The sequence below is a fragment of the Pholcus phalangioides genome, unplaced genomic scaffold, assembly GCF_987345545.1.
Source record: "Pholcus phalangioides strain wild (caught in Gottingen) unplaced genomic scaffold, Ppha-v1.0 ptg000004l_1, whole genome shotgun sequence".
NCBI lineage: Eukaryota > Metazoa > Arthropoda > Arachnida > Araneae > Pholcidae > Pholcus > Pholcus phalangioides.
In genome coordinates, this window is record NW_028301597.1 from 51,808,107 (window position 1) to 51,821,255 (window position 13,149).

At 34.4% G+C, this 13,149-nt stretch overlaps 2 protein-coding genes across 3 annotated transcripts in view; one reads left to right on the plus strand and one right to left on the minus strand.

Moving 5' to 3' along the window:
- Positions 1–373, minus strand: part of Srp14 (signal recognition particle 14) — a 58,573-nt gene extending 58,200 nt beyond the window's left edge. The window contains exon 1 of the mRNA XM_089231734.1: positions 236–373. The gene's annotated coding sequence lies outside the window, so the exon portion shown is untranslated. The remainder of the gene's footprint in view (positions 1–235) is intronic.
- Positions 374–570: 197 nt separating this feature from the next.
- LOC149087823 (pre-B-cell leukemia transcription factor 1-like) overlaps positions 571–13,149 on the plus strand; it is a 313,057-nt gene continuing 300,478 nt past the window's right edge. Inside the window, exons 1-2 of one of the 2 annotated variants that reach the window (XM_089231736.1) lie at positions 571–1,187; positions 10,988–11,061. In XM_089231736.1, the coding sequence (XP_089087862.1) occupies positions 973–1,187; positions 10,988–11,061 (289 nt within the window). In that variant the 5' untranslated portion in view covers positions 571–972. The remainder of the gene's footprint in view (positions 1,188–10,987; positions 11,062–13,149) is intronic. The other variant, XM_089231735.1, reaches the window with a different exon arrangement.

Consider the following 13,149-nt stretch of genomic DNA (forward strand, 5'->3'; position numbering starts at 1 on the left):
TTTCCCCGCTCGGTTTCCACAGAGTACGAGCATAATAACAAATGCATCGTGAACTTAAATTTAATTTACTGGATGATATTTCGGTGAAATTACACATTAACTTGTAATAGTAAGAAAGAACGGATCGTGCATCAACGTGTGCGCAATGTAAACAATACCCATAACTCGAGATATAAATTATATATATATATATATGTGTGTAACGAATATAATAGAGTGGGTAAATAGTACTCACGCGAATTGTGCGCGGTTCAATCGAAGGCAATGCACAACCGGTGCTTTTTTATTCAGATGTGAAAACGCAGCGGGAAGGATTGTAAATCGTGCGCAGCAGCAGCAGCAACACTAAACGCACAACATTGCAACGGACGCCATGCTGGATGTGGACACCGGAAGTTCCGGTTCTCATCGATCAAGCCGGATGGGCGGAGCCTAACCGACATCGTCGTCTTTGATTGACGTGCATCCGGGCCCGGCCTGAAGCGCCACTGCGCGGCCGCGATTGGTCGGAGGACCCCAGCGACGAGATTTACGTCGACGGCTACGTCACTCGAGACGCTCATCTTTTATGGCGAGGTGACTTGACTGGCATTAGCGTTCAACCCACCCTAGAAACCCGCTCGCTGTCCGTCAAAAAACGCTATTCCCAATCAAAACACTCAATTACGAGACAGTCGTGGGGGCCCCCCGTTTACTACTTTTTCCAGTGGCGTGTGAGTGTGTGTTGTACACAAGGAGACGCGTCGAAGGGGACCCTTGATATCGCCGTTAAAGTTTCGAAGCGGTCGTTATGGATGGTTGTGCATCGAGAGTGTCTCCGGTGTTTACTCGCTGCTGAAAAGGACCCCCGAGAGAGAGAGAGTGAGAAGGAAAAAAAAAATAACCGGCCCAGTGCTGGACCGAAGCTCTTGTAGAAGCGAAGCGGCCGATAGCGGCTTCGCGATTGTTGGCGGCTGCTCGGCGTAAGGTAGCATGGACGATCAACAAACAATGATGCACCCAGTATCGCAGCATCCTTCTGTCAGCATGGCCGTTCCTCAGCACGGTTACGGAATGCCTCAGCAACCACCTCACGGTGTCGACCAGGGTCCGCCGACCGATCAAGAACCCAGGAAGCACGACATCTCGGAAATCCTCCAACAAATCATGAACATCACCGACCAAAGTTTGGACGAAGCGCAAGCACGGTGAGTCTCACTACTCCACTCGATTGATAAAACCGCGTGCTAATATCATCGCTACCGTTATGTTGACCGACCGTCAACATGCATGACCACGGTTAACCCTAACCCACTGTTTGATTAATGATTTTGTGCGCGGCGGCCTTGAAATAAACAAATAGATAAATCGGGCAGCCTCCCTGTCAAACTTATTCTTTTCCATCCATTCGATTGCATTGGGCATTGAATATAAGCACGTTCCATCATTTCTCATCTCCATATTTGTTTATCGTAAATAATAATATTTATTTCGTTGAGCTTTGTTTATATCAGTTAATGATCTGGCAATGTTTCTCCTCACATGTGCGTTCCCATCGATCTTTGATTGATAGCAGACGACAGACAAAATCAAAAATACCACGGAATTTTTTTTATAGTTAAAAAAAACAATTTAGACATAATAAAATTTAAAATATTGTTTTCTTCAAATTAATTCACAAGGGTAATATTTGTGTTAATATCAAAATTCCAATATTAATTACAAAAAGAAATGAGTACAAATGTGAGGACATTTCTTTTCTCAGCAGACCATGAAAGGAGCAAAAATAGTTTTTTCTAGCCAAAGGAAAACATACAAGCAAAATTGAAGCGAACAAATTAGTTAAAAGATTTAGACATGATAAAATTTAAAATATTTTTGCTACCTTATAATAATTAACATACATAAAATTTGTGATAATATCAAAAACATTCTAATATTAATTACGGAAAGAAATGAGTAATAATGTCGTCTGTTTTCTGAACATATAAGGAATTCGGGTAAAAACTGCTTTATCTGTTTTGATCAGGTAATGAATGCATTGTTTGAAAAAAAAAATTCAATGATAGTGTGATAATATAAAGGGTCTCGTAATGTAAAAGAATTTATTTGTCCTTAGTGATTAAAAATAAAATTATACAAGATATAATGCTTACGATTAAATTACAATATTTAAAAGAAAGTAAAAATAGAGAAATGAATGATATCTGAATCGATACCAGTAGAACAGTTATTAATAACATGGTGAAGAAAGCTGGGACAGGGAGGGGAGCAGAAACTTAAAACCAGTAAGTCCCAGAGTGGGTCTCTTTCAGTAGGTTGAAAGTCATTAAAATAAACATGATTCATCCTTTTTCTTGCCCATAGGCTATACAATCAATGATCATAGTGAGTGAATGAACCAACAAAACTATATGCATTATAAAATAAAACAAACGATGTGTTTAACTTTCTATAGCGTCGTCCCTAACATGTAAAAATTTTCTAAACGATCGGTTCCAAATTGGGGTCCATGGGAGAATCATAAAAAATAATGCTAACTTGAAAAAAAAAGTTTCAATTAAATTCACATGCTGAAGCACCATTGCAACGTTGTTGGGTTGCAGTAGTAATATTTTTATGATTTGACAAAAATTGTACTTGTGGCGACATCTCTCAATAGGAGTACAAAACATCATTTTAGTCCTTCTGCAATCCGGTAGGTAACATTGTTATCACATCACATTTATACTCGTAGTAGATAGAATGTTTTTCATTGTTCGAGAGCACTCTCGCTGATGAATAACTAGTTTGTATTCCTAAAGCATAATATTTCGAAAACTGCAGTGTACATCACAGAACAATCTGTGATGCTGCAAAGCAATCTCAGTAAGAATTTTAAGAAAATAAATTTCTTGCGTAGAAAATACTGTTGTGAGAATTTTTCTTGCTGAACATTTTTGGTCATCTATGGGTACATTGTAGAAAAATTCTAATCGTGGGAGTCGCTGTTCTAAACCATTCAGATACTAATGTTCCCATAGAAATGAATTTTTTTACCAATACATACAATGCTTCGTCTCATTCAGAATGATTACTGCATGGGCAAGTGGAGAACTTGAAAGTATATCCTGAATATTATACTTCCACTGACTGGTTAAATATTCTTCTCCAAAGTGGGGCTCTCTATTGCTTGCTTTGCCCAGGACCCCCCAAGACAAAGTCTAACCCTATTGACTAGCATTGGATGGGACTTTTAAATTTGTAAACAAGTTTCCTTTTAATCGTAGTTACTAATCAATCATTCTAATACTTTGTTAAAAAATTTTGAATCTTCCCCATCTCGAAATTCTGAAGCAACTGATGATGAACACTAGAGATAAGAAAATATGACATAAAAATTGCATACAAGTCACTTAGCGTGAATTGTTTACTCATCCATATTGTGTAATTACTAGATTGTAAAGCTTTTGTGTGACAGTTTTGGAACTCCTAACTTGAGTTAAATAGATGTTCGGTCTCAATAAAGTAATATAGAGGGAATAGAGTGATGTAATTGTATGAATATAATAATGTTATAGAACAAAATACAGCGAAACCTTTTATAACAATATTCTTGGAATCAAGAAAAAATATTGTTGCTGAGAGATTATCAGGAGGCAGCTAGCAGAATGTAACATTAAAGTACATATAGACATTTCCAGGGGTCTGTTCAACCAAAATTTGGGTCCGTTTTCCATACCCTTCACAAAATTCCAGATCTGAAAAATGGACCCTTCACTAAATAGAAATTAATGAAACCATGAAAATTTGGCATTTCGTTTCTTTTATGGTAAACTATTTAGATTATTTCGCTTCCCACAAAATTACTTATTTTTCACCAAATGAATGACCCTTTTCACAAAAATAAGGAAAATTTTCTCAAAAACAGGATCCTAAAGAATGCCTGGACAGACCCCAAATTTCCAAACAAGACTTGGAAAAATATCATTGCAAACAAATTTATTGATATGTGGAATATTGTTGCAGCGAGGTTTCATTTTAATTATGAATGAAAATATAGTTTTAAAAGATGCTTGTGTTTAAACAAAGCCTTTAAATCTTGTAAATTAATTAGTTATTTATTTTTTTTAAATATATTTTATATTTTTTCGAAGCTACTACAGAGTTATTTTAGTCATTCTGTTTTATGTAAAACATTCAATAAGAAAAATTAAATACAATCAAAATGATTCATAGAAATAGTATTAAGGAAATGCAAAAAATTTTGAAATTAAAACAAGCGTCTGCATGGTAATCCACTTATTTTCCATAATGAATATGAGTACAAGAAATCATATTTGAAATGATGAAAATGCCTGTGATATAAACATAATTATATTATAATATGGCTTGGGATGATTACTAATGAGTGCAATCACTCATAATAATTCTAACTCGCTTTGGTCCTTGGAATCCAGATAAAAAAGCTTTGGTTGCAGAGTAAAAGTGTACTGTGCGATGCATGGATTAAATTTTTTTTGCATCCTATCTTCCAAAATTTTGGTTATTTTACATGCTTCCAATGAATAACTATTTCAGTGGGAAAAATAACTTTGCCTAGTTTTAATTAAACAAAAATTTAACTTGTTTTGAAGATAGATACATACACACAAAATTTATTCGTTTCAAAAATGTGTTAAACTTCTTTGAATAACTATTTGTATGTTTGGAACATTATTAAATAAAGTTTCTATATTGTCATTTAATAATGAACTCCATGTTGATAAAACTATGAAAAATTCTCTACTGATATATTTTGAATTAATTTCAATTTCCCATAAGTTTGATAAATTTCAAAAAATGGTGTAATTTATACTGTCAAATCAGCATGCATCATTTGAAATACATTTACACTCCAAGCAAATAGTGACATAGCAAAGTATCTTAAAAATAGTGTAGCTAACTTAGGTCTTGGTATTTCTCTGAATGTTTGTTATTTTGTAAATACCATATTTATTAATGGTATAAAAATACTTAGATGATTAATTATTAAATTTGAGTTGAAGCAGTCCAACTGACATCATATATATTTTTTTTATGTTGTCAAAAATATTTTTGTTATAAAAAAAAAAATACAATTTACGCAAAATCTCTTCATCCTTGTTTCTTGATCATTATTTTAATAATTTTGTAAGTTAGAAACATTCTTATATTTAAACAATGAGAAAGGTCCAGGGGAAAAACAGACTTCACAGCAAAAATGAGCGATTTTGAGAAAAACGAGTTTGGAATGTAATGGTTTTCCCTATTAAACTACCCAAAAATTTTATCACAATTTTTTACGGTTTTAAAGTTGTTGTACCCCAAAAATTAATGCACATGGGGGATAGTATTTCTTGAAAGCTACAAGAAGACATTGCTATTTCATTTTCGGAAAAATTGCTGTAAAGTCGTTTTTACCGTGGACACTTCACATATTTTTGGAGCATAATTTAGCTGTGCCTAACATTAGAGCTGGACAAACTGAAAAAAAAAAAATCTTGATGCAAAAAAAAATTTTACCCGAAGGAAAATGTCCAAAATAATGCTTTTTCCAGGACATAGTGAACTTCTTTCATGTTGGTGGATATACTGCTACAAATTCCAAACATTCTGTGCTACTGTCAGCCTGCAATTTAGTAACTACACAAAGAAAATTTTAGGTCCTAATACCAATTTTTTAGTTGCCACAGTGACCTGGTATCTGAGATTTGTCCAGTCCTACTTAACATAAAATGTTGCATTAAGATTAAATAAATATAATATATAAGGTTGTTTGATTTGGCTCAAAATACATTCTTTTTTCATCAAAGGGTTATGACAGTGCATCAAAAACAAAATCAAAACAAAATTTTCATCTTAACCTTTTAAGCTGAATTGATGAGATATCTCGGTCCCATAAAAGCCTCTTATTTTAGTAGTGACTAGCCCAGATGCTTTGTGAAGTTGAAATACTTCTCCCTATACTTTTGACATTACACTTTCTAAAAATCACAAGAAAGCCTACTTTGTGTAAAAAGATTTAAGGGGTTCTGGTGATTTCTACTGTACCACTTGAAGGGTAAATCAGAGATTCACAAATCGTGTAATAATGGGTAGAGTTATTGTAAAATATAGTACATAATCCATTTCCTACATATATGCATAATGTATTGAATTTCTGGGTTCTAAAATGTATTTAGCTATATATTTTAAAAATAATTAAATTGTGTTTGTGCATCCCAATATAACTGACAGATAATGCTTAACAACAGATAATCACTAGTAGACTCCTACAAATAATACCCTACAAAATATTTTTCAGTGTATTAGATGACATCAATTGTTTTTATCTTCGGAATCTCTTAGTGATAGAGAGCAACGATTACTAGATCTGGCCATTTTAAACAGCGTGAAATCATGTAAAATATTCAAGCATAACCAGCAAAGGAGTTCGAAATACATTATTCAAATAGGCTTTTTGCCTGTTTTTTTTTACTTGGTCGTAAAACAGGGGTGACCGCATCTTAGGAGTGACTGTTAAGATAAGTTTTACTGTGCACACAGTAATCCTGTATACTTTTTTGTCAGATTTAGTTGTTTCATTAACAAGTGAAGGCTAATTTTGTATTAAGTTATTCACATAACGTAATGATAAGACTTCAATAGGTCCGCGTCTTTGAAAAATTTGCTTTATTTAATTCGTTTCCTAGAACCTGAGATAATGAAATACCTTATGTAGTTTTAATTATAAAAAATTCGAATAAAGCTCAGTTTTTTTTATTACTCAAGCTATCCTGCAGATGGATTTGCTTATTATTGCGATTTTAAGCGATTGTTCATTATGATAAAGGGAATTTTTATCCCTTATTAATGCCACTTAATACTCATTGTAGTCGACGCCATATTTAATTTTAGAATTAAATGCTTGAACTCGGATTTCACGAGACCGTACGTAACAAGAGCGATTATGGATGTGAAATTCTTGCTGAAGATTTTAATTTTAAACTTATCAGAGTAACAAAACTTGTCGATTATTCGCGAATTGTTGAGCGTGCTTAACTTGATGCGGTATGGAATAATAATAGGCCGATAATTACTCACACCATAACAACGGCTCTTAAAGATTATTTAAAAACAAAGAAAAACACAATCTTGTTCAATTTTCATCGGTAATAACACCGTCTAAATTTTATTACTGCTTCTGACGGAGTAGAGCTTTTCTAGAATGATTTGGCCCTAATCGTTTCGGAAACAGCTCTCATTAAAATCCAAAGTATCAATTAATTGAGTTGGTTATGTGCATATTTGGCTGTTCAAATTACACTGAACATACTTATTCGATCCACAACAAGTATTGAAATTAAGACGGAAAGCAACAAGACTTCCAGAAGTATATCATGTCTTTAAATACGTCATTCGCTTAAATATTCATAGATGCCATCCTCATTAAAATTGTTTGTTAAAATCGTATTTGAGATTAAGATCTATAGTGTAGGTTGTGCGATTCATGAAAAAGTTTATTTTTTAAATTATATATATTGTGCTTCTGTTTCCAATACATTTCTTTTATTGAGAATGAGCGTGAAAGTGACGACCGCCGTTGTTTTTCGTTGCGGCAGCTTCTTTACCGGGATCGCAATAGAAAATATCTCGCTGCTGACAGTACCTGGGAGCTAACCAGGGTGGTTATTATTATTATTATTTTTTGATTTTTAAAAAAAAATCGGTTTTTTAAAATTTAAATCGCGATTTTTTTTATTTTTAATGATTTTTTTAAAGAATATATATATATATTACTGACACACTAGTCATTAATCTATATTTTCTTTATAAATTTTTATTTATAAAAATAACGAATATTTTAAAAAATATTTGCAAACTAAATTATATACAGTGAAACCAGTCTTAAACGGAATCAAAATATAGTCTGTTCAACGATCAGTGCTTTTATTTGCACGTTTTTAAAACGGAATATTATTTCAGTCTGTTAACGTTCCGTTTCGTACATGGTTTCACTGTACTTGTGATACATTGATTTAAGCAACTGAAAATTACTGAACATTTTATTAAGAAAAATAGAAAAATAAACTTACATTTCTTTTAATATATATATATATATATTCAATCATATATCACGCATATCGTATTGAATAACTTTACCCTCAATGATTGTTCGTTTGCTTCATTGGAAACACTAGTTTTGTTTTGATGTTTTGCTACTCCTAATCTGTTTCACTATCTGGAATGAACTACACCAAATGTTGAAAAAATCCTTTCAGCACAGGCAGTCGATACTTTGGCTGTGGATAGCAGGTTCAAAAATCGTATATCACTCTTCGTAATTACATCTTTACCCAAAACATCATTAAATACTATTCGACCACTCAAATCAGACATTGTATCAATAACCTTAGGGTAAAAATAAATATTTTCGGCATGAAATGGTTCCAACTGCCACAGAAATTTTAATGTAATTGCCAGGAAGCCATAGTTTTGTTTGATAAATTCAAGACCTTTATTTCTCTCTTCTTTTGTGACATCAATTCCCATATTAGAAATTAACACTTCGGCTTCGCGAACAATTTTTTTCAATGTAATTTTCGTGTGTGTGTGGTGGGAATTCTTATTGCATTATAAACCATGGATTTTTGAACTTTTTATGCGTCGGCTACCCCGAGCTCCCGAAATCCGAACGCGCTTCTTTCATCCGCTATTTCTTTTTTAATCCACTAGTATTAAAAAAAAAAAGATTTTCACACTGGGCAATTTTGAATATCCGTAAGACTTCGCTCCTCTCAATAGAAAATTTTAATAACTCTTGTTAAAAATATTATAACACTGTTGTTCTACTGAAAAATTGAGGAAGCGAGTCGAGATAATGAAATCTTGACTATTTATCCCCGTGTTTCAGATCATATAAATTGTTTAATGAGCGTCAGAGATTATACTTAGAATAAGACAACCATAAATATTTTTTATGGGCATATATATATATATATATTGTATTATATTTTATCAAGTATATATAATTTTTAGTTTTTATGATTTGTTTGTGCTGGTTTGGTTTATAGATCAATTGTTAATCGCAGTTAAAATTTTTAGTTGAGTTTATCGATTCTATCAATCCGATTAAAATTCTTGTCAAATGTTCGTAATTTATTTTGATTTATTTGATGAAACCAATTGATATCTTAAAGATATATTCCTTGGTATAACATTTTCAGATTAGTGACCATTCTTGAAAATATTTGAATCAAAATTTTCATTAAATTTTCCGACAGGGGGGGGGGGGAGGGGAATACGTCGATTCAACGGAAAGTGCCGATGATATCAATTTTAAATTTTGTTTTAGGGAATTTGTTGTTTCCATCGTGAACAGCAGCATGGGCGGGGATACGGGGGGGGGGGTGGAGAGGCGTAGGAGGCATTGCCCCCAGCATCAAAGGTGAAGTCGACTGATCTAATGCATATATACAGTTGAATCCCGTTTTAACGAATACCGTTATAGTGAAAATCTCGTTTTAACGAACACTTTTCTAATCCCTCAGATAAGTTTACGTAGAAACAATACAAAAACATGGAATTCCTTTATAACGAAATTTCGTTATAACGGGATTCGATTGTATGTATAGATGAATTGACATCATCTGCTCCCCCCAGCAATAATGACTCCGACATCCTAGACTTCCAAGTCTTATTTCCGCCTATGAACTGCAGTTTTCGTATTCAGCGCCCGAGTGGCGCAGTGGTAAGATGCTCGTCTTCCGCTATGAAGGTTACCAAGGTGCATGGGTTCGATTCCAGGCATAGAACGTCAGAAACGACGTTTGTTTCTTTACTCACCTAGCCTGGGGTGACCACCGGTAGATGGCACCTTCATTTCCTACCCGATTCCAATGGTTGGAAATTGCCGTATGGCGATATATGACCGGAGTTGGTGTGCGGCAAACTAGTAGTTTTCGTATTCGGGAAACAACAGCCACCACCCTCCTACATCAGTACCATTTAGGAGTAGTTTCTAGGGAAAGGGTAACGTTAACGCGCTAGGTAGCCCAGGTCGATAAACTAAACTATTAATCCTTTAGTACTCGCCTAAAGGATGTTCAGAGGTGTCATAAGTTCTATACTCGGTTCGTCTTTTTCAGAAAAATTCCTAACGCGGAGGTACAACAGCGACATTTGCCCACAGAAAAAGGATTGCTCTGCCACCGGGAGTCCCACACAGAGTAGTTAGCCCACCAACCTCTCGGTGAGTGTTAAAAAAAAGTTGGCCGTTCGGAATCGGCAATAAATTTTAGGTCCCGGTTGTGTGCAGAAAATACCCGTGGTGGGACAAAAATGATCAAAGTAACATTATGAAGATAGAAAGTAGCTTCGAAATCAGTGACTAACCTAAAATTACTGATTTTCTAAAGAAACGACAAGATCCTAGTGAAGAAATACAGGATCTGAAACAAACGTTCAGCATTACATCAAGCATGCAGCCTTAATATTTCTTAATGTATTTCGAAATATTTGTTTACATCTAGCGAGTACGTGAGTGAATGAATAAAATATACTTTTGTTGTATCAATTAATGAAATAAAACTCTCCCTAAATAAGTTTGTTGTAAAATGATAGCATTTGAAAATATTCGACTAATGAGTGAATAAAATTTTATGATTAACGAAATAAAAATTATTATTGATTCCCAGTCCTAGTATTTATCCGTGATGATAAGTATATCGGGGCTGAAGTGAAAAGGTACTTGGCTTCCGTAGGCGAATGAAAATTCCTGCTCCCCTTATCATTATGCACTTATATAGCGGCTAAGAGGCAGAAAAAAGTCGAGCGAACGAACGGCAGTTTCGTCCGATTTACATTGTTCTGGCATCTTTAGGGTCTTTTAATGTTAAAACTGGCCTTGGCTACATAATTGATTGACCTGATCGAATAGAATCAGAAAATGTTATCATTACGTTATTACTTGAATTATGTGAATTTACCTGAAGTATAACTTTTTTTTTTTTACGTTCTTGCGTAATAGGAAGCACACACTCAACTGCCATCGCATGAAAACAGCCCTATTCAACGTTCTATGTGAAATCAAAGAAAAAACAGGTAAGAATCTTTTTACACCTTTTAATTGAAACGAAAACTTACTTAGGATAAGGAGTTATGACTTAAATTGTTTTGATAGAGAGAGCAGGTGACTGGGAGCAGATTTGCAAAGTTAAAAAAAACAGCTACTATTTAGTGCTCGTAATACGTGAGATTTAAGATTCGTTATTTCTTTTTGTGAACTGAACGAATACTACGCCATTGCCATTTGATGCCGGAATCGGAAGTCATTCATCCTTTTCTATTTGAACTTTCTTTCAAATCGTTGTTTATGAGTGAAGCATGTTTTTATCTCCAGTGACGAGAGTATATAAGATATATATGTATAATATAAGAAAAAAAAACTATGCGAAATATTTCCGAAAGTAAAACTTTTATCGGTATTCTTCCTTCCCAGAAAATCACCGTCTTATATTCGTGGTTTCTGGTGGTGTAATTTTGTTCATATAGTTTTTTATACGCAAGTATATTATAAATAACATGATATATGAATCGAAACAGAGGCTTCGGAAAGCATAGGATTGTTCCTTTCCCTCGAGGCTATCAAAAATTTAAAGAATAATATTGAAAAATTATATATATATAATTGTTTCAAACTTTTTAAATTTAAAATGCTATATTGCAAATTTTTCAAGGTTAGTAACTCCTGATTTCTCAGGAAGAGATTCCCTATGCCCTTCCTCTCTTCAATGCACCTGTGCGGCATCCCCTCCCCAACCTCCCACAGGTCCTGAGTTTCCCCTGGATCTTATATTTGTGGTTTCTGGTGTTGTAATTTTGTTCATATAGTTTTTTATCTATTTGATCGGATCTTGGGGGACATGAAAATATTAGCAACAGCAATTAATAAGAAGAAAATTATTACAGATAAACTTCCATTAAATTTTCTTTCGTTCATCTCAATAAGGACGAAAAAAAACTAAATTTTCGGTTGGTGGGAAAAACGTGATGGGGGGGGGGGGGTGTGTGTGATGATTTTATTTTTCGATTCGTCTTCGTCGGATCGCGAAGCTCGACCAAAGCCGCCAAGGAAGCCAACTTCGGCGGCATCCCCAGCCGTGTCTCTCTCGTAGTATTTTCATGTGGGGTTTTTGCATGCACACTTTTCCTTTGCCTTGTGCTTTGTGCTGTTTGGCGTCGCATGGTCGTGCGCTTGGTTTGCTTTCAAAATCCTGACAATCGGGTATTATAAAAACAATAAGTTTTTTAAAGGAGCTGACAATCAGTAGCCGTATATAATAACAGTTTTTATCCATAAATCCTGGCTTGAGAAATATATAAGATCAGTCTCATATAAAAGTCGAGTAAACGCCACGTTTTTTCCCCCTTATAATGCATCGAACATCATTAGCATTATTTTTTATCCGTATATTGTTTGAGCTCGACGTTTATGGAATTTGATATGGGAGTTTTCGTTGTATGACTTTCGATAGTTTTGCATTTAATAAGTCTAATTTTTGAGTTGGGATCAGGTAATATAAATGACATGTGAGCACAGCGACATTTCGAGTTTTCATTTTTGTAAAGGAGAGATTATCAGTTCGGGTGTGCTGGAAGGAAATAAATATGGTTGTATAGTTTACGACAAATAATTATGATAGCAGTAGCTCTCATCCCAGGCTTACGCAGGAAATGGGGAGTATAGGGGACCCGTATTTATACGCTCAAGGCCATCAAAAATTGAAAGCATTTTTTGTAAAAAATTTAAATTATCGAGAGAAAATACCTGTAGGTGCTATCTTAATTTGTCAGTTTAAAATTACCTTCACACGCAATTTCTCTGGACTAAATTCTTTGTGCCTTCGCCCCCAACCCTGTGTAATCCTTCCAAAGGTCGATTCTGGGTACGCCCCTGGATCTCAGCAACTATATCTGACTGATATATTTCGCAACTGTCTCAGCGGTGGATTAACCTTAGAAAGAGGAAAATATGTTTTCAAAGTGATCAAGATTTTGTAGATTAGTTTTCTTCGCGTTCTATCTTACTGTGGCAATTATCAGAAACTTCTCCCTTTATCACATACCAAGTTTGTCGGTGATGTGCTTTTTTTTTTGTTATACGGGGAAAATCGATTACCAAAAAATTGT